The 22,952-nt window shown below is 42.2% G+C and overlaps 1 protein-coding gene across 2 annotated transcripts in view; it reads left to right on the forward strand.

Annotated features, from left to right (window-relative positions):
* Nucleotides 1-22,952, forward strand: part of KIF13B (kinesin family member 13B) — a 145,210-nt gene that overhangs the window by 12,749 nt on the left and 109,509 nt on the right. For both annotated transcript variants that reach the window (XR_012715349.1, XM_075269304.1), the window contains exon 2: nucleotides 8,476-8,569. Coding sequence is in view for 1 of the 2 variants with exons in the window: in XM_075269304.1 (XP_075125405.1) it covers nucleotides 8,476-8,569 (94 nt within the window). In the remaining variant the exon portion in view is untranslated. The remainder of the gene's footprint in view (nucleotides 1-8,475; nucleotides 8,570-22,952) is intronic.

Raw genomic sequence — 22,952 nt, forward strand, 5'->3', positions numbered from 1 at the left:
GGCCTGTGCACAGCTCTGCAGAGAGCCAGGATATAGTTACAGGACCAAGGAACCAAAGTTATCATTGGATTGTGACTTCTGTGGACTTATTGTTATTACGGTTGATGTGACCGCTGCCGGCTACTAACTTTGTGGATTACAATAAATTGCTGTTGTCTCCCGACCTCTTGCGTCCGTGTTGATTCAAAAGACCATCCGGAGGAAGACGTATACCTTTGCTCCGTGACAACTGGTGGCAGCGGTGGGATCAACAGCGGACAGCGAGATGGACTACAGCAGCTCAGCGATTAATGGAGCCACAACCTCAGAATACAGGAACTGGACTATGGCAAGTCTACAAGTAAGGGCCCGGGAACTAAACCTGAGTTACCAGGGAAGAACGAAAGATCAACTGATCGAGGCACTGGAGGAGATGACCCTGCAAAGCGACCATGAGGAGGGCTGCTCCCAGGAGACTGGAGAGATACGGGAGTGGCAGGTACAGACCCAAAAGAGCAGATGGGTTGTTTTGTATGAGGAGGAATTGGCAGTGCTGGGGCTAGGAGCAACTGCAGAGCAAAGGAGTAGAGCATTACAGAGGGCTCAGGAAACGGAGAAGGAGGAACAGAGAATGGCGCATGAAAAGGAAAGAATGGCGCATGAAAGGCGAATGGCTGAGATAACTACGAGGAATTATAATCAAACGCCGACCCCCAGCCCAACAGTGAGAGAACCACCATATGTCTCCCATAAACACTTCAAGACCTTTGATGAAGCGGCTGGGGATGTTGATGGATATTTTCAGGACTTCGAACACCAGTGCCACCTGATGGAAGTCCCAGAGAAGGATTGGGTCCGGTATCTGGTGGGACACCTACGAGATGGGGCTGCGGAAGCTCTCAGAGCCATGGACCCTAGTGATCAGCGGGACTATGAGGCCATTAAAAGAGCGGTGCAGAAGTATTATGCAGTCACTCCAGAGACCTACCGAGTTCAGTTCCGCTCTTTGTCTTACAATGGGGGAAGCTCCTTCCACATGTTCGCCCACAAGTTGAAGCAAGCATGCAAGCGCTGGCTAGAAGGAGAGGAGGCTGTCACAGTCGATAAGATCCTCCAAGTCATACTTAAGGAACAGTTCTTTTCCCAGTGCCCCGCTGAGATCCGTGAGTGGGTGCTGGAACGGAACCCAGCCACAGTTGAGCAAGCTGCTTCTCTTGCAGATGAGGGCCTGACCATCAAGCCGCAGTGGAAGAGGTTGTTTGCAGAGGAACGGAAAACTACCACAGTCCGCCAGACACCCTTCAGCCAGCCAACCACCTTTCGTGCCCGGCCTCAGGATTACAATTCCCCCTCTACCCCTGTCCCAGCCCATCGGCCTCCAGCTATGAACAACCCTGTCCCTAGACAACGACCTACTGGAAGAATGCTAGAGCGCAGATGTTTTGGGTGCGGGCGGCCTGGACATTTGCAAGCTAGTTGCCCTGTTAACATGGGGGCACGGGCCACCGTGGCATCCCGGCCTATTCACTACCTGGGAACCACTCCTAGGACAGAAAGTTTGGCCCCATTTCCAGATGACTCCATGAATGACACATCTGTTCCACCTCCAGGGGTCTATGGGATTCAGCCTTCCGCCACACATCCCGCAAACCTTCAGCGGAAGCACGTGCAGGAGGTCCTACTGGATGGCCGAACAGTTGTTGGATTCCGGGACTCGGGAGCTTTCCTAACGGTAGCGGACCCCCGAGTTGTGCGACCCGAGGCCCTAGAGGAGGGCCCTGGCATTTCTATCAAGTTGGCAGGGGGTACTCAAAGACGTATTCCTAAAGCTACCGTGGAACTCGACTATGGTTATGGACCAAAACGATGCACAATTGGTGTGATGAGCGGGCTGCCGGCCGATGTTCTGTTAGGCAACGATGTTGGAAATCTACAGTGCCACTTTGTGGGAGCAGTGACCCGAAGCCAAGCTCAGGGAGAAGCCAACATGGATCCACCGGATTTTCTGACAGATGCCAGCCCTTCAACCCTACAACTTTACCATTCAGTACCGCCGAGGGAACCAACACCAGAACGCAGATGGGTTATCCCGGCAGGAGGACATATGAGCTATAGAGACTGATGTGCATTCCCCAATTTACCTGTGTAGGCCAATTGTGTCATGCACATGTTTTGAGAGGGGGAGAGGTTGTCACGGGATGGTTAGAGTCTATACTATAGGCAATGTGTAATATATATTTCATGTGGAATGTATTCTCTAACCTGTTATATACATCAATGTGTAGTTGGCTGATTCGGGTCTAGTGTGTTAGCACATTGTATGCAAATACCTCTAACTAGTGAGGACCAGTGAGGACAATGGGTGGAGATAATCTGCTCAGTGTCTCCAAGAAGATGTTGGACTGTGCATTGTTCATAGTAGACAGGGAGTCTGCTCTCCTTGGTATAGGTGAGGGGGGAAGGATCTGTGACTCAGCCCTTCCCACCCACAGATATAGGTGTAACAGTCTTAGTATATGGTTGTAGCTGGAGTTAGTATGTGTTAGCCGGCCTGTGCACAGCTCTGCAGAGAGCCAGGATATAGTTACAGGACCAAGGAACCAAAGTTATCATTGGATTGTGACTTCTGTGGACTTATTGTTATTACGGTTGATGTGACCGCTGCCGGCTACTAACTTTGTGGATTACAATAAATTGCTGTTGTCTCCCGACCTCTTGCGTCCGTGTTGATTCAAAAGACCATCCGGAGGAAGACGTATACCTTTGCTCCGTGACACTTATATAGAGAGTTACCAAGTGACAGTGTTATGTATCCTCATATGGAGTGTTTTATGGGTCTTGTAGCACGTGACACAGGTAATAACATAAGAATGTAACCAGTATACAACTGCCTCTATGTACAAGAATATAACTACTATAATACTACCCCTATTTACAAGAATATATCTACTATAATACTGCTCCTATGTACAAGAATATAACCACTATAATACTACCCCTATGTACAAGAATATAACTACTATAATACTACCCCTATGTACAAGAATATAACTACTATAATACTACTCCTATGTACAAGAATATAACTACTATAATACTACTCCTATGTACAAGAATATAACTACTATAATACTGCCCCCTATGTACAAGAATATAACTACTATAATACTACTCCTATGTACAAGAATATAACTACTATAATACTTCTCCTATGTACAAGAATATAACTACTATAATACTACTCCTATGTACAAGAATATAACTACTATAATACTGCCCCCTATGTACAAGAATATAACTACTATAATACTATCTCCTATGTACAAGAATATAACTGCTATAATACTACTCCTATGTACAAGAATATAACTACTATAATACTACCTCCTATGTACAAGAATATAACTACTATAATACTACTCCTATGTACAAGAATATAACTACTATAATACTGCCCCTATATACAACAATATAACTACTATAATACTGCTCCTATGTACAAGAATATAACTACTATAATACTGCCCCCTATGTACAAGAATATAACTACTATAATACTACTCCTATGTACAAGAATATAACTACTATAATACTGCCCCCTATGTACAAGAATATAACTACTATAATACTACTCCTATGTACAAGAATATAACTACTATAATACTGCTCCTATGTACAAGAATATAACTACTATAATACTACTCCTATATACAAGAATATAACTACTATAATACTGCTCCTATGTACATGAATATAACTACTATAATACTGCTCCTATGTAGAAGAATAGAACTCCTATATACAGCATCTTGTATAGCTGTATATGACTCCTTAGTGTGACTGTGTAGACATCTTGGAGATAAGCGGTGTTATCTGTGCTCTTGCTGCTTGTCACGGTCTATTTGTGTCCTCGTCCTTCCTCCGCTGTCTCTTGAACAAGCTCGGCATTATACAGGGGGTGAGGAAGTGGCCGGGGGCTCTTTTGCATTTGGATAAGGGCTCACAATTCATTAACATTCATAGCACCAGGGGATATGAGCGCGGACAGAAGCCAGATTTCATTTCCCTCCATACAAGTGCTTTCCTGCTGTGACACTTAATGGCGGGGTTATATATTAGGACAATATGAGGGTTTATCCCAGGACATAACGGGAATGTGGACTGTAAAGCGCAGGGCCACACCAGTATGGATGCTGCGCGCCCATTCATCCTACACACCGCCTCTGTATGTGCAACTTGTCCAGTCCGGTCAGCAATCAGTTAATCTGCTTTGGTTCATGTTGGGGAGATTTCGTTCGTTATTTTGATTTTCTGCATTTTTTTCCTTTCATTTTTATGTGCATTTCTCTCTGTTGTTCTTCCTGGAAATGTATGACTTCATTGAAAAACATGATTTTTATCATTCTCTCTGCATTAGGGCTTCACAGTATGTAGCGATATAAGTGGCGTAGCAAGACCAAGTCAATGTAATCATATATTTCCAGGAGGGATAACAGGGGAACGTCCTTAAAGTTTTAAGGTTTTTTTTTTCTCCTGGACTCTTGGCTTTGGAAAGCTGTACAGTCCATATCACACGGCTGATAACAGGGAACAATAGGCAATAGAGTAAATCGCAATCTGACGTCAGTGTCCCTTTAAGAGCCGGTGATGTCTCAGCAGTAATGCACATACATTAGTTCCATCCAGTGTCCATTATACACAGTGTTTGCTCAGGGTAGATCCGGTAACCCAACCCCCGCAGTCACAGTCTCTGTGGTTCTCACTTATAAAGCATTTACAGGATTTTCTGCTGATTTTACCGTCATGGTGGTCGGGGCCGCTCAATACCGGGGCCGCCGGGAAGTGGAGCTTTTAAGTGGCTTCTCTGCTTATTTGGATGCCTGCAAAGCTCAGTGACTGGTGTATATGTACCACTGTGTATACACGCTGCTGTGTACTGGTTATATGCCAATGTGTATACACGCTGCTGTGTACTGGTTATATACCACTGTGTATACACGCTGTTGTGTACTGGTTATATGCTAATGTGTATACACGCTGCTGTGTACTGGTTATATATCAATGTGTATACACGCTGCTGTGTACTGGTTATATGCTAATGTGTATACACGCTACTATGTACTGATTATAAATCACTGTCTATACACACTGCTGTGTACTGGTTATATACCACTGTGTTCACACGCTGCTGTGTACTGGTTATATACCACTGTGTATACACGCTGCTGTGTACTGGTTATATACCACTGTGTATACATGCTGCTGTGTACTGGTTATATACCACTGTGTATACACGCTGCTGTGTACTGGTTATATGCCAATGCGTATACACGCTGCTGTGTACTGGTTATATGCCAATGTGTATACACGCTGCTGTGTACTGGTTATATGCCAATGTGTATACACGCTGCTGTGTACTGGTTATATACCACTGTGTATACACGCTGCTGTGTACTGGTTATATACCACGGTGTATACATGCTGCTGTGTACTGGTTATATATCACTGTGTATTCACGCTGCTGTGTACTGGTTATATACTACTGTGTATACTGTACGGACTGCTGTATACTAGTCATATACCTCCACTGTGTACTGTATACTGTTATATAGCACTGTGTATACACTGTAGGACATGTATACACAGCAGGTGCAGGTCTCTATGCCTTGGCCGTCTCCTCTGTCCTGCTCGCTGACTCTTCCTCTGTTTTTTCATTCATCTTTCTTCTGGACACTTTTGTTCTTCTTGTAGTAAAATCTATCCCCCCCCCCTCCCTTATTGAGATCATGGAGCGGGGTCTTGGTGTCCTCGGTTTCCTTCAGTCTTGTACAATCTTAATTCGGCATCTTAGATTTTAATGGGACGTGACTGTAGATGATGCAGAGCGGCCGCCAATTATTCCTGTCTCCAGGGCCCTGCGCCTGGGCAGCCGTGAACAAATGTCATTGTGCCTGCAGCCGAGCGTGCGGCGAGTAGTCACAGGAACCCTGCGGCGGAGACTAAAACACTTACCTTACCCTTAAAGGGGACTTCTATTTATCTGAGAAGTGGTGACAACTGTATGTAGTTTAGACAATGGAGTCCGGGCTCTTTGGCTTGCAGAGCATTGTCTGTACTGAATATAATTGTCTCCACTTCTTATCTGCAGGTTTATTACAGTTGTATCCAGTCTAGAGAATGCTCTGTGAGCTGAACACATCCGCATTAGCTGCATATATCCCTGTACTAGTTTGCAACAATGTATCAGTCTGGAGTTCCGGCTGTTTAGCTCGCAGAGCATTGTGTAGGCTGGATATACTTCTTTTCTAGGTTCCCTTGTAGCACCAGAAGAGCAGATGTATGGGTACAGTCGCATCCATTTAATGACTATTGGCCGCCGGAGGAAAAAGTTGGACTGGCAGGATGTTTTCCCTACAGCGATTTAAATGGAGATTCTTGACGCGAATGTGAACCTGATGGTTTATTACAATTGTATTCAGACAATGCTCTGTGAGCTTAGCACACCTGCACAAATCTCTCTACAGGTCTGGAGTCCGGGCTGTGCAGCTCACAGAGCATTGTCTACATTGGACACAATGATGTCCACAGCTGAGGGCAGGACTTGCTATATACAGGGTTACTACCTCCGAATGGAACCAATAGAGGTCACTGACAGCAAGCAGAGATCCTGAAAATGGTGATGAATTGGAATACAAAGGGTATTAGAAAGTTGTAGGACTTTCCATGCCGCAGTAAGATCCTGTAGGGCCTGGCCTTGTATCGTAACTCTCATTCCTGCCATTAGTGGGCGCTGCGTCTGTATATGAAGCCTGAACTTTGCTCTCCTTGTAGAGTTACTACTACTTTACTACATGTGCTCAGAGCACGCCTGGGGAACCCTGCCATGTAGCATCACGTGTTATGTTGGCTGCTAGCCGCCTTTATGATTCTAGGGGTTGGTGTCTGTCATGTTGCATCAGCCGCACTATTTATTTCACTTACTTAAGCGCCAACATATTCTGCAACGCTTTGCGAACATTGTCAGTCACTGTCCTATATAGGGCTCACAATTTACATTCCCTATCAGTATGTGGGAGGAAAGCGGAGTACCCGGCGGAAACCCTCACAAACACAGGGTGAACATACAAAGTCTTTGTAGATATTGACCTTGGTTGGATTGGATTTGAACCCAGGACAGCAGTGTTGCAAGGCTGCCATGCTAACCCCTCTGCAAACTCCTATAGTAATGAGTTTGGGCTGCAAAGAGGACAGGTAAGACCTGCCCCCGGGCATATGGCCCCACTGACAAAGCTAAACCTTATACCAATTCCCCAATACAACACTATCTCCTTGTACACCTCCTTGGGTAAGAGGATGCACCCCGGAGAGGTGGGCTTTATATCTGTGACCATAATCTGTGATTATGTTAAATTTAAGCGGGTGGTCCTGCCCTGAACATTGATCACCCCTGCACTTGGACCATGGGGCTCCCAGTCCTGCACACCTCTAGACCAGTGCAATGAGGATCAGGTCTAGACTCGAGTCCCCCCAATCTAGTGACTGGTGCGGGTCCTGACCGACCTGAAATTTTATTTCCTAAAATAATCTAAATATTTTTTATTCTAAATATTTATTTCAAGCGTCTATTAAAGTGATTTTAATGATGATTTTAGAATTAAACTGACTTTCCAATTTTAGAAATGTAAATCTGTTGATAGCAATGGTTTATCTTTGACCCATGAACCAGACAGATATAGATTGTACAATATGTGCAGATAAAAGAACAAAACGGACAAAAATAAACCTATAGAAAGTTTAGGATTAAGTCTGGGGCTTATCAGCCATCACCTTAGAAGTGATAATGGCGGCTTGTCTATGGTAGAAGTGCTCGCAGACGCTCAGGGCAGGTCACCCCGGTATAAGTCACTAGACCCTATCAATCAGTAATGGCGCTGTCTGATAACCGCGTCCTATACCATATAATAAGCACCAAATATAGGACGCCCGACTGTCATGTGCACTCCTATACTGATAGCAGGGATGTGCTCAGGCATAAGAGGTTTGTCTGACCCCAAAATGTCAGGACGATGTGGGCTGAGCACCAAGGCGCGACACCTAATCTCTGAGGGTTTGTCCAAAAACACAAGACTCCAATCTGGAAATACGCCGATATAGGCTTTCCTTTGCGAGGCCAAAGGATACGTTGTGACGAGGTCATCAGCTCTATGAGCAGGACTAGGATATGAGGAGTTGACGCGACAAATGTTGGTAGAAGATATGGCCGCCAGATTGTGACCAAGTCAGTTTACAGGCCATGTCCTTCGCAACCAATCCGAAACCTAAAATAAAGTAACCTGGATTAAAACCGTTCCTACCGTTTTGTTTCTGCTGATCCTATGGGGTTATGACATCAGCATTGTCCGTGTTACAGCGCCCCTACATGACCATGCTGTACGCTGCTACCTTATCGCTGACATTTTGCTTCCCGCTCTAACGCTTTCAATATTTTTTTTGCAGAATTGGACCTTCACACAAAATGTGTCGTCGACGTGGAGAAAGATCAAGTCGTCCTTTACCCCGCCAACAGCAACCTATCCAAAGGGGATGCCAGGTAAGGACCAGGGTGCAAGATGCCAGGGTCTATAGATTTCCAGACCTGTGGGTTTGTAACAGCAGCAGCACAATCTATCGTCCTGGACTCCAGACTGGGAGGGATTCGTGCTGATACATTGTAACAAAGCCTTCAGCTGTGCGATCGGTACTCTGACCTGGTCATACGTATAAGTGGACGCTTTACAGGTGCCCATATATAGTAGATGGAAGTCGTCCATGTAGTGTGTATGGCTAAGAAGTATCGGGAAGGCTCAGCAATGTCACACTCCTCATCCCCGCCCTGACAGATGTAGCAGTGCCGAGTTTGTTGTCGGTGCTGTGGTTTGGTCACAGCACAATATCTCCCCTTACTTGCCGTCACATTCAGCAAGAGCAAGCGGTTTAGCAGTGTCTAGTCTGGTATGTGGGCACGGCAGGGCGGGACGTGGGCAGATTCTTCCATGAGTAAACCCTGGCAGCGTACACCGGATCACCCACCCTGGCATGTGCTACAAGAATTAGAAGTGACCGGCATGATTCATTCCCTGCTCATGTCTCGTATAACACGACGGACACTGCTATATTAGGTGATCGGACCCCGCACCCCTCAGCGGGCATCCATGGCCTGGTTTATCTTAAAAATATAAAATGATGAGGATGTCCCGGACCCCCTAGTGTTACATGGCACGCCTCTCAAAAATATGATGATCGCTCTGATGGTCTGTGCGGTAATTTATGTATGTTATATGGAGGCATACGCTGTACATGAGGTAATTGTAATACAAGCAGATGGAGCGTGCAACCCAATGTGCTTCCACGCTGACTGCTTGGCAGTAGGCTGGCAAAGAATGTGACCTAGATTAAGGTGGCAGCTGCCCTCCTTTTGTCTGATTTATTGGGGGTGCGATAGAATCTGTTGCTGCTCTTTTGTGGTTTCAATTTGGTCTTCCCAAGGGCTTGGAAAGTGCTCGTAGTCACAATATACTGCAGAGTTATGTCCTGTATTATACTCCAGAGCTGCACTCACTATTCTGCTGGTGCAGTCACTGTGTACATACATGACATTACTTATCCTGTATTATACTCCAGAGCTGCACTCACTATTCTGCTGGTACAGTCACTGTGTACATACATTACATTACTTATCCTGTATTATACTCCAGAGCTGCGCTCACTATTCTGCTGGTGTAGTCACTGTGTACATACATTACATTACTTATCCTGTATTATACTCCAGAGCTGCGCTCACTATTCTGTTGGTGCAGTCACTGTGTACATACATTACATTACTTATCCTGTATTATACCCCAGAGCTGCACTCACTATTCTGCTGGTACAGTCACTGTGTACATACATTACATTACTTATCCTGTATTATACTCCAGAGCTGCGCTCACTATTCTGCTGGTACAGTCACTGTGTACATATATTACATTACTTATCCTGTATTATACTCCAGAGCTGCGCTCACTATTCTGCTGCTGCAGTCACTGTGTATATACATTACATTACTTATCCTGTATTATACTCCAGAGCTGCACTCACTATTCTGCTGCTGCAGTCACTGTGTATATACATTACATTACTTATCCTGTATTATACTCCAGAGCTGCGCTCACTATTCTGCTGGTGCAGTCACTGTGTACATACATTACATTACTTATCCTGTATTATACTGCAGAGCTGCACTCACTATTCTGCTGGTGCAGTCACTGTGTACATACATTACATTACTTATCCGGTATTATACTCCAGAGCTGCGCTCACTATTCTGCTGGTGCAGTCACTGTGTACATACATTACATTACTTATCCTGTATTATACACCAGAGCTGTGCTCACTATTCTGCTGGTACAGTCACTGTGTACATACATTACATTACTTATCCTGTATTATACTGCAGAGCTGCACTCACTATTCTGCTGGTACAGTCACTGTGTACATACATTACATTACTTATCCTGTATTATACACCAGAGCTGTGCTCACTATTCTGCTGGTACAGTCACTGTGTACATACATTACATTACTTATCCTGTATTATACTGCAGAGCTGCACTCACTATTCTGCTGGTACAGTCACTGTGTACATACATTACATTACTTATCCTGTATTATACACCAGAGCTGCACTCACTATTCTGCTGGTACAGTCACTGTGTACATACATTACATTACTTATCCTGTATTATACTGCAGAGCTGCACTCACTATTCTGCTGGTACAGTCACTGTGTACATACATTACATTACTTATCCTGTATTATACACCAGAGCTGTGCTCACTATTCTGCTGGTACAGTCACTGTGTACATACATTACATTACTTATCCTGTATTATACTGCAGAGCTGCACTCACTATTCTGCTGGTACAGTCACTGTGTACATACATTACATTACTTATCCTGTATTATACTCCAGAGCTGTGCTCACTATTCTGCTGGTACAGTCACTGTGTACATACATTACATTACTTATCCTGTATTATACTCCAGAGCTGCGCTCACTATTCTGCTGGTACAGTCACTGTGTACATATATTACATTACTTATCCTGTATTATACTCCAGAGCTGCGCTCACTATTCTGCTGGTACAGTCACTGTGTACATATATTACATTACTTATCCTGTATTATACTCCAGAGCTGCGCTCACTATGTCACCTCTTAGATGATTTGCTTTGTCTAATAACTTATCTTTAACCCCCAGCTTGCTTTTTGGAGTGTTTCTAAAAGTTGCAGCCTCCCTTTTCATTATTCAGTCCAGTTTACTGCCCCCTCTGGAGATGGGTGAGGTACGACACGCCTCATGCCTCCGGTTACACTGGTGCTCACATACACTGAATAATTGATCGCCTTCAGCTTCAGCAGTTGATCTTTGTTGCCCCCTGATGCTGATATTCGGGGTGTGCACGTCGTGGTGGAGTTTATTGGTACACAGGGTTTGCATTAGTGCTGTGAATGTATATTAGCAATGAAAACCTAGAGGCAGAGGTGCACAAAACCTCCAGCAGGGAAACAATCTGTCCCCACCAGTGCCCCCTGCAGGATGTCTGTATACAGGGTAATGATTACAGACAACTCTTAATCATTGCTGTGTGCCCATCCCCCTCTCCGGGAGTAGCAAAGCTGGATTTCTTGTTAGCTGTGGGCTCAGTATACAGCCATTGCATCTGTTGGCTGGAAAGTTGGGTCACTGACTGTGTGGTCATCATTAAAGTGTTTGTCACCCAGCTTTTCTAGAGTACTGACTAACTATACTGTAATACTAGGGACAGTAACACAGCACCGTAGTACTAAGCAGTTCTGACTTTCTGGAGTCTAGGAAAGCTGGATGATTGACCTGTAGGGTTATCATTAGAGCAGTGGTCACCCAGCTTTCCTAGAGTTGTGAAAATCAAACCTGCATACATATTACCATAATGCCAGAGCCAATGATACAGTATTATATTACTAAACAGATTTGCCTTTCAGAAGTCTAGGAAAGCTTGGTGACTGCTGCATGGTCATCAATAGAGTGGTGATCACCCAGCTTTCCTAAAGTCCTGAGAAGCAAATCTGCCTAGGTCTACTGGAATACTAGAGTCAGGGATGCAGCGCTATATTACTAAGTAGATCTGACTTTCTGGAGTATAAGAAAGTATGGTTATCATTTGCAGAAGTGGTCACCCAGCTTTCCTAAAGTCCTGATAAGCCAGTCTACCTAGGTATACTGTAATACTAGGGCCAGGGATGCAGCACTATATTTTTAAGCAGAGTTGCCTTTCAGAAATCTAGGAAAGCTGGGTGACTATTGCATGGTGATCATAAGAGAGGTGGTCGCCCAGCTTTCCTAGAGTCCTGAAAAGCAAGCTTGCCTAAACATGCTGTAATACTAGAGCCAGGGTTGCAGCACTATATTACCTTGCAGATTTAGGAAAGCTGGGTGACTACTCCATGGTCCAGTTTTCCTAGACTGATCAGTGCAGCAATGTAATGCTAAGCAAATCTGACTTTTTAAGCCTGGGAAAGCTGGGTGCCAACCTGCCTGTGAGGGGTACAAAGTATGTAGCATCAGTAGAGATCTCATCAAGTGCTATTGCTCTCTGTTATCAGCCATATAAACCTATATGAACCCTACCAATAGGAGGGTATGAGTATTTTGGAATGTGTCCCCCATGATCACGAGCTGATCTGCGGTAACAGTGTATTAGTTTAACCCCCCGGGGCCCCTCCGCTCCGCACTGTCAGGTGATCTCTCCACATAAGACATGCCAAGCGTGACTCGCTGCATTTTTCAGCTGACTTGTTTAAGTTGGCAAGCGTCTCCAGCTCCCTGCCCCCTGGCATAGTATACCTCACCAGCTGGGATAGCCCCCCCTGTAGCCGCAGCCCTGCACAGCTGAGCTCTTATTTCCTATGGACTTAGTTAACCCTTCTGTCACCAGGGCTGACCCCTAAACTGCTGATTATTGTCAATTTCTGTGCGATGAATCTACTCTGCACAGTTTTGGGGGTAGATCAGTAAGATTCGGTACGTTCTGATAAAATCCAACCCGTCAGATCCGTTCCCTACCACCGCAGTGGGTGACTAGATATGGATCTATTTCTCCCTGCCCATCTGAGAACCCGGAAGGTCTAATATTAGCTGTGGGTTCCTCTTTAGGTTTACCAAGGGTGTGGGAATTTCTGTTTAAACCACAAATATTAGGGATGTTCTAAGGCACTGTAATGGGGGCCAGAAGCATCCATAGCCTGCAGTTGGAGCCCATGGCGGTTCCCTTTATTCATTTTCGCCTTCTTATTTTGGAATGTTCTACATTTGCATATTAGGAAGTCATCAGGTTGGCGCGAACGCATGTGCTGGGTAATATAGAATTTGAGCTGCAGGTACTAGGCGAGCCCCTCCCGTGTGTATCCAGGTGTGTGACACATCACACCACTGCCCATCCTCCCTTCTAACACGTGTGTTCTGCCTGTAGTTCCAGATAACACGGTATAAACCTCGGCCGTCCCGCACTGGAGTTTGCTTTCACATCCTCCTTGCAGTGATGTAATGTTTACACTTGGCTTTAAGCTGAACTTCCAGCTCTGCGCTTTGTATTTGCCGTCATCTCATCAAAGGGCGACTCTCAAATATGTAGCGTCATCCCGCAGCTGTGACTTACCAAAGAAATGTCCAAAAATTCTCCGCATGTTTATAAAGACTGGTATCAAAATGATTTCAGGATGAACAGTGTCAGAAAACTGCAGAATGTGCCCAAAGTAGACGAGAAAACCAGCTGGATCTGTGTGTCCTAGTCAGCCCCTTTATTTATCTGGAGGGCAGTGGAAGATCTTTAAGCATTGTTTAATATACTGTCCCTATGTACAAGAATATAACTACTATAATACTGCTCCTATGTACAAGAATATAACTACTATAATACTGCTCCTATGTACAAGAATATAACTACTATAATACTGCTCCTATGTACAAGAATATAACTACTATAATACTGCCCCTATGTACAAGAATATAACTACTATAATACTACTCCTATGTACAAGAATATAACTACTATAATACTGCTCCTATGTACAAGAATATAACTACTATAATACTACTCCTATGTACAAGAATATAACTACTATAATACTGCTCCTATGTACAAGAATATAACTACTATAATACTGCCCCTATGTACAAGAATATAACTACTATAATACTACTCCTATGTACAAGAATATAACTACTATAATACTACCTCCTATGTACAAGAATATAACTACTATAATACTACTCCTATGTACAAGAATATAACTACTATAATACTACTCCTATGTACAAGAATATAACTACTATAATACTGCCCCTATGTACAAGAATATAACTACTATAATACTACTCCTATGTACAAGAATATAACTACTATAATACTACTCCTATGTACAAGAATATAACTACTATAATACTACCTCCTATGTACAAGAATATAACTACTATAATACTGCTCCTATGTACAAGAATATAACTACTATAATACTACTCCAATGTACAAGAATATAACTACTATAATACTACTCCTATGTACAAGAATATAACTACTATAATACTACCTCCTATGTACAAGAATATAACTACTATAATACTACTCCTATGTACAAGAATATAACTACTATAATACTACTCCTATGTACAAGAATATAACTACTATAATACTACCTCCTATGTACAAGAATATAACTACTATAATACTACTCCTATGTACAAGAATATAACTACTATAATACTGCCCCCTATGTACAAGAATATAACTACTATAATACTGCCCCCTATGTACAAGAATATAACTACTATAATACTGCCCCCTATGTACAAGAATATAACTACTATAATACTGCCCCTATGTACAAGAATATAACTACTATAATACTACTCCTATGTACAAGAATATAACTACTATAATACTACTCCTATGTACAAGAATATAACTACTATAATACTGCCCCCTATGTACAAGAATATAACTACTATAATACTGCCCCCTATGTACAAGAATATAACTACTATAATACTGCCCCCTATGTACAAGAATATAACTACTATAATACTGCCCCCTATGTACAAGAATATAACTACTATAATACTGCCCCTATGTACAAGAATATAACTACTATAATACTGCTCCTATGTACAAGAATATAACTACTATAATACTACTCCTATGTACAAGAATATAACTGCTATAATACTACTATGTACAAGAATATAACTACTATAATACTGCCCCTATGTACAAGAATATAACTACTATAATACTACTCCTATGTACAAGAATATAACTACTACAATACTACTCCTATGTACAAGAATATAACTGCTATAATACTACTATGTACAAGAATATAACTACTATAATACTACTCCTATGTACAAGAATATAACTGCTATAATACTGCCCTCTAAGGACAATAATGTGTATTTATAGATTTTTCTCAGCTGTCTCGCTTGTGTTTTGCGGTGCGGCATTTTCTTCTGACATTCTGGTTGTCTGATATATAACACACAGATTACGTTCTGCAGTATTTTAGGTCGCTTGGATTCTGCTGGTAGTGGTCGGTGACTAATCCCTTTTGTCCCCTCCTGATCCTATGAGGGAGTTCCTGGTTGTATTTGCACACATGTATACATGGAAAATATCAGGCGTATTAGGAGAGGTGACTGGTGGTTTTCAGCCTACTAGGCGGCCATACCAAATCTTTCCAACTTCTCCAAATGACATCATGGGTATTAGTGGTTGTCAGCCCCCCATGGTGTTAGTTATCTCCCAGGAGACCCAAAAATTTGGCAGGTTACAATATAATCTACTGTCTATCGGGCTAGATTTACATGGGCTGTTGACATAGTCCCCTGAAATCTTCTGGATCCACCTAGAAGAATCTTACGTCTCTGGAACTTTTTGAGTTTTTTTCCATGTATAATAGAAGAATCAGATGACTTCATATCTCCTACCGCTGAGTTTCAGGCCTTGAAGCTCGGGCCATCTGGTTGCTCAATGCTCTCGGCCATCTTTGTCTTAGTCTTGTGACACTTTTGGCTGCGAGGAGCCAGGATCTCCTGGAAGTGAAACCGTTCATTAATCCGTTCATTCATTGACCATGTGGTGGTGCCCCGATGAATGTCTCCATGGGGGTGACTTCAGGACATCTACGCAGGAGGTTATACGAGGACTCTCTGCTACAGATTTCGTTTGTTAATGAGCTGAGAGACAAAATATTACCACAGGCCGGCATCTTCAGGTCCTGGGAAGGTAGTGAGATGCCTACAACTTCTGGAGCACCTGTTGAGGTGTATACTAAGGTCCATAGGTAGTAGAGGAGGCCATCTATCTCTAATCTGCTTTGCTTTAGGGGTCAGATAATGGAGCCAGGTGGACATGTCTAGCCTTTAAATGGATTGTCCATCATTTGGAAACTATGGCTGGCTGTGTTTCGAGGTAAAGTGAAAAAGTGTGCAAAGCCTCCTTAGATACCTCATAACACTCAACCAGACATCTTCTCCACCTAGAAGTCAATGACCTCCCGCACATAAATGCTTCCCCCACTCCCACTAAGACGGAGCAAAGGTACAACCTTTTGCTCTGTCTCGGGAAGCTCCGAGCCTTACATCGTTCCTACTATTGAAGCTCTAATGTCTCCTGAGATGTCCAATGTAGTAAATACTTCTCTGTACCTTGAAAGAAAGTTCTTCAGCCTATCTTAGATTTTTTTTGACATGATGACCCTCTGTAGTCATTGGAAATTTTAGGTTGTCCATGAGGGTGACATATTGGGGAATCTATCCTCCACATCTGCTTCATCTAGAGACTTCTCTAGATAATCCAAGAAAGTGGGAACCATTAGACGGCCATTGTTCCTTATCTTGTCCTTCATAAACTTGGCCTATTCATGTATGGTTGGCAGATGTGAAGGTCCTTTTAGTCAGACATCTGCCCCATCATCACCATGACTCTGCCTTTGACCACAGAAGCCTCCAGATCGAAGGGACTCGGTCCTTCAAGTACGATTGTCTTGGGCGTCCACCTTTTAGTTTAATTGGCCTTGTAAACAAAAGCGTCTCCGTAGGCCGGGCGGCTTTTATGACTTTTTATGGTGTCTTCGGACCCTGTAGAGCACAGACGGAGTCGTAATTCCTGTTTGTCATGCGTAGTGTTTTGATTTGGTTTGTATGTGGTTGTTTTCAGGTGTGTTCTATATTGTATTTATTATATGGATTGTATTACATGTTGTAAATCGCCAGACCGTTGTAAAATTGGGAGTAAGGCTGATTTCGTCCACAAACAGCGCCATGTTTATCTATAGGTTGGGTCTGGTATTGCAGCTTAGCTTTGTTCTAGTAGATAGGAGAGAGCTGCAGTACCATGTCTGGCCACTGCACAGTGGAGGGAGCTGTGCTATCTCTGGTGCTGGCGTAATCCTTTACATCTTATGATCTGTAGGATTGCTGCAGTCCCCAGTTCCCCCGATATATTTATGATCTTTAATATCATTAAAGGGGAAGTCCATTTCTTCCTATTAGGGAATTCTGATCTAATAAAGAAGAGTCCCTTTAAGAGTGTGAATGCTTACAAAGAGTGTCTCCTGCTCTGGAGGACCTGACCTGCCCTGTATTACACAGACAAACCCATTGATGTGCATGGACACTGTGTAATACTTCATTACCCCAGCGGTGGTGCTGTTGCGAAAAGCAGTACTTACCTCCAGGTTTCACCATCGATTGCCGCTGATCGCTGAGGGTCTAGCAGGGAGACACTTTGTGGTCAATTTATTGTCAAGAGACCGTTTTAATAAGTAGGGATTGTCTAAAGTAGGGAACCCCTTTAATGTAGACCACTACTGGTCCATCCATATGGCAGAAATCCGTTATGTGACCAGTTTCGCTGGGTTTATAAGAGGTCGTTGAGCTATCTGCTATATAAGATTGTGGAGACGGCAATGATTGTTGTGACTGATAGATCTCAAGAGCCGGATGGATACCGTGTCATCAATATACGACCGACACTTATCTGTGAGGTGCTGTCTATATACTGCTATATGGGATTGACATTGTCCTTCTGTTCTATATTGCTATTGATTTACGAGGCCCGGCGCTGATCTTGTGTCTCTGTATAGAATATTTCCATTAAAAATTAACTTTTTCTTCCTTTTCTTTTAAATGATGTGTAAATGTTGTGATGGAGCACAATAAGAGCATCTCCGGTAATGGGCGAGGACACCGACTCCACTAATGTAAGGCGGCGGAGTGGTCGGTTATCTGGAACTTCTGAAGGATTCACTAATAGTTTCTATTGATTTCAGGAATGACTGAATGTTTACTGAAATGTAGGAATATAACTGCTATAATACTGACCCTATGTACAAGAATATCCTACTAATATTATAAATGTGAAAGTTTGTGTGTTTGGATGTTTGTGAGTTTGGATGTTTGTTCCTCAATCACACTAAAACGCCTGGACAGATTTGTGTGCAATTTTCCACAAACATAGTTTTCCCTTAGGATTGAGTCACAGGCTACTTTTGGTGCCACTAAACAACATGGCTTCCTAGCAGGAGACTCACAAAAGCAGGACTCCTAGCCCCAGCTATAGACTCACACACACTGCCTGGCATTTCCTGCCTCAACCTGCCTGCACACTCCTTACTGTCACCTCAGGAGTCGCCCTCACTCTACTCACTCACATTAACATATAGCTTTCCACTATATAACACATCACATTGTCTGTATCACTACATACACAATACAACACATCACATTGTAATTACATGTATCTCCTATCACTGCTATATACAGTGCCTGATACATATATACTCCTGTACACAGACTGTATATACTATATATTACATGTATTACCTATCACTGCTATATACAGTGCCTGATACATATATACTCCTGTACACAGACTGTATATACTATATATTACATGTATTACCTATCACTGCTATATACAGTGCCTGATACATATATACTCCTGTACACAGACTGTATATACTATATAATTACATGTATCTCCTATCACTGCTATATACAGTACCTGATACATATATACTCCTGTACACAGGCTGTATATACTATATAATTACATGTATCTCCTATCACTGCTATATACAGTGCCTGATACATATATACTCCTGTACACAGGCTGTATATACTATATAATTACATGTATCTCCTATCACTGCTATATACAGTACCTGATACATATATACTCCTGTACACAGGCTGTATATACTATATAATTACATGTATCTCCTATCACTGCTATATACAGTACCTGATACATATATACTCCTGTACACAGGCTGTATATACTATATATTACATGTATCTCCTAACACTGCTATATACAGTACCTGATACATATATACTCCTGTACACAGGCTGTATATACTATATATTACATGTATCTCCTATCACTGCTATATACAGTACCTGATACATATATACTCCTGTACACAGGCCGTATATACTATATATTACATGTATCTCCTATCACTGCTATATACAGTACCTGATACATATATACTCCTGTACACAGGCTGTATATACTATATATTACATGTATCTCCTATCACTGCTATATACAGTACCTGATACATATATACTCCTGTACACAGGCTGTATAACACATCACATTGTCTGTATCACAACATACACAATATAACACATCAAATCACATTTGCTAGCCCACCAAACTTTTTAAAGCACTTTTACAGTTTCACACGTCTGTGTCCACCCAATACTCAACTCACCGCAGACGAAGTCGCGGGTAAAAGCTAGTAATTACTATAATACTGCTCCTATGTACAAGAATATAACTACTATAATACTACTCCTATGTACAAGAATATAACTACTATAATACTACTCCTATGTACAAGAATATAACTACTATAATACTGCTCCTATGTACAAGAATATAACTACTATAATACTACCTCCTATGTACAAGAATATAACTACTGTAATACTGCCCCATATGTACAAGAATATAACTACTATAATACTACTCCTATGTACAAGAATATAACTACTATAATACTACTCCTATGTACAAGAATATAACTACTATAATACTACTCCTATGTACAAGAATATAACTACTATAATACTACCTCCTATGTACAAGAATATAACTACTATAATACTGCCCCCTATGTACAAGAATATAACTACTATAATACTGCTCCTATGTACAAGAATATAACTACTATAATACTACTCCTATGTACAAGAATATAACTACTATAATACTACCTCCTATGTACAAGAATATAACTACTATAATACTGCCCCCTATGTACAAGAATATAACTACTATAATACTGCCCCCTATGTACAAGAATATAACTACTATAATACTACTCCTATGTACAAGAATATAACTACTATAATACTACTCCTATGTACAAGAATATAACTACTATAATACTACTCCTATGTACAAGAATATAACTACTATAATACTTCTCCTATGTACAAGAATATAACTACACCATACAGAAGAGGGCGCTAGCTTTCCAGGCACACATCCAGGGGAGCAAGCCCGACTCCTACCACCACCAAGCCTGGCTAAGCCACCTGAGCAAACCAGACACTCACCAACCAAACAGCAGCCAACCACCAAACCAAAAACACCAACAGATGATAACCAAGGCCGAAATAAAGGCGACCACAGAGGCAAACAGAGAGCGGTACATTGAAGAATGGAGAAATGAAATAAATAACTCCAAGAAACTCACCGTGTACCAATCCCTACAAAGGGACTACACCATGGCCACCTACCTGGAGAGAATACGCCACCCCAAGCACAGACAGACCCTGAGCCGGTACAGACTGAGCGCCCACAACCTGGAGATAGAGACGGGGCGATACAGACAGACGTACAAGCCACGGGAGAAGAGACTGTGCCAGCACTGTGACCAGGGGGTCCTAGAAGACGAGACCCACTTCCTGCTACACTGCACCAAATACTCAGCTGTGAGGGCCGTCTACTACCAAAGACTCTCTGCCCACATCCCAGACTTCATATCTGCAGACGAGAAGAGGAAACTCTACATCCTACTGGGAGAAGAAGAAGCCACTGTGGAGATCGCTGCCCAATACGTGTCCAGCTGTCACCAAACCAGAGGAAGATGAGACTCCATGGACTGTTATATTTATCCCAAAACACCCGCCCCGCCCCCACCTCCCCATATAGCAGTCACCAACGAAGAGGAAGACGAGACTCCACGGACTGTTATACCCCAAACCAACCGCCCTGCCCCACCCCACCTCCAACCCCCCCCCCCCCCCTAATAGCAGTCACCAACGAAGAGGAAGATGAGACTCCATGGACTGTTATAACCCAAACCCCCCCCCCCATACCCACCACCCACCCAACCCAACTCCCCCCCCCCCCACACACTTTACTAGCTTTGGCAATGCCAAATACCTATTCGGACGTGCCAATAAAGCATTTTTTGATTTGATTTGATTTGACTACTATAATACTGCCCCCTATGTACAAGAATATAACTAGTATAATACTACTCCTATGTACAAGAATATAACTACTATAATACTGCTCCTATGTACAAGAATATAACTATTATAATACTGCTCCTATGTACAAGAATATAACTACTACAATACTACTCCTATGTACAAGAATATAACTACTATAATACTACTCCTATGTACAAGAATATAACTACTATAATACTGCTCCTATGTAACAAGAATAATACTACTATAATACTGCTCCTATGTACAAGAATATAACTACTATAATACTGCTCCTATGTAACAAGAATATAACTACTATAATACTGCTCCTATGTACAAGAATATAACTACTATAATACAGCACCTATGTACAAGAATATAATTACTATAATACTGCTCCTATGTAACAAGAATATAACTACTATAATACTGCTCCTATGTACAAGAATATAACTACTATAATACAGCACCTATGTACAAGAATATAATTACTATAATACTGCTCCTATGTACAAGAATATAACTACTATAATACTACTCCTATGTACAAGAATATAACTACTATAATACTACTCCTATGTACAAGAATATAACTACTATAATACTACTCCTATGTACAAGAATATAACTACTATAATACTGCTCCTATGTACAAGAATATAACTACTATAATACTGCTCCTATGTACAAGAATATAACTACTATAATAATACCTCTATGTACAAGAATATAACTACTACAATACTACTCCTATGTACAAGAATATAACTACTATAATACTACTCCTATGTACAAGAATATAACTACTATAATACTGTTCCTATGTAACAAGAATAATACTACTATAATACTGCTCCTATGTACAAGAATATAACTACTATAATACTACTCCTATGTACAAGAATATAACTACTATAATACTGCTCCTATGTACAAGAATATAACTACTATAATACTGCTCCTATGTACAAGAATATAACTACTATAATACTGCTCCTATGTACAGGAATATAACTACTATAATACTGCCCCCGTGTACTAGTATGGTTTGGTCTTCAGTACATTATTGTGCCATCTTCTTGCTCTTGTGTTCCTGTATGGCAGTAGGTTACACATTGGTTATTAATCTTGTCTCCGCCCCTCGTCATCCATACTTGGCCTCTTTGTTATTCCACATCTGTGCAGTTGGGGTATCCTCACAATGGTTTAGAATTAGGCAGGGGTGCGGGGCGTCTGTCTCGCCACCCTCACCAGCTTGTGGGATTACTTCTAGCCTTGTGGTAATGCACAATGACCATGGCTTATGTGGACGTCTCGCTGTGATAATCTCTCGGGACTTTGGCCTTCAATCTGTTTTGACTTCTGAAATTGAAAAAACATATGATGAACATTGACTC

The sequence above is a fragment of the Leptodactylus fuscus genome, chromosome 3 (assembly GCF_031893055.1).
Source record: "Leptodactylus fuscus isolate aLepFus1 chromosome 3, aLepFus1.hap2, whole genome shotgun sequence".
Classification (NCBI taxonomy): Eukaryota; Metazoa; Chordata; class Amphibia; order Anura; family Leptodactylidae; genus Leptodactylus; species Leptodactylus fuscus.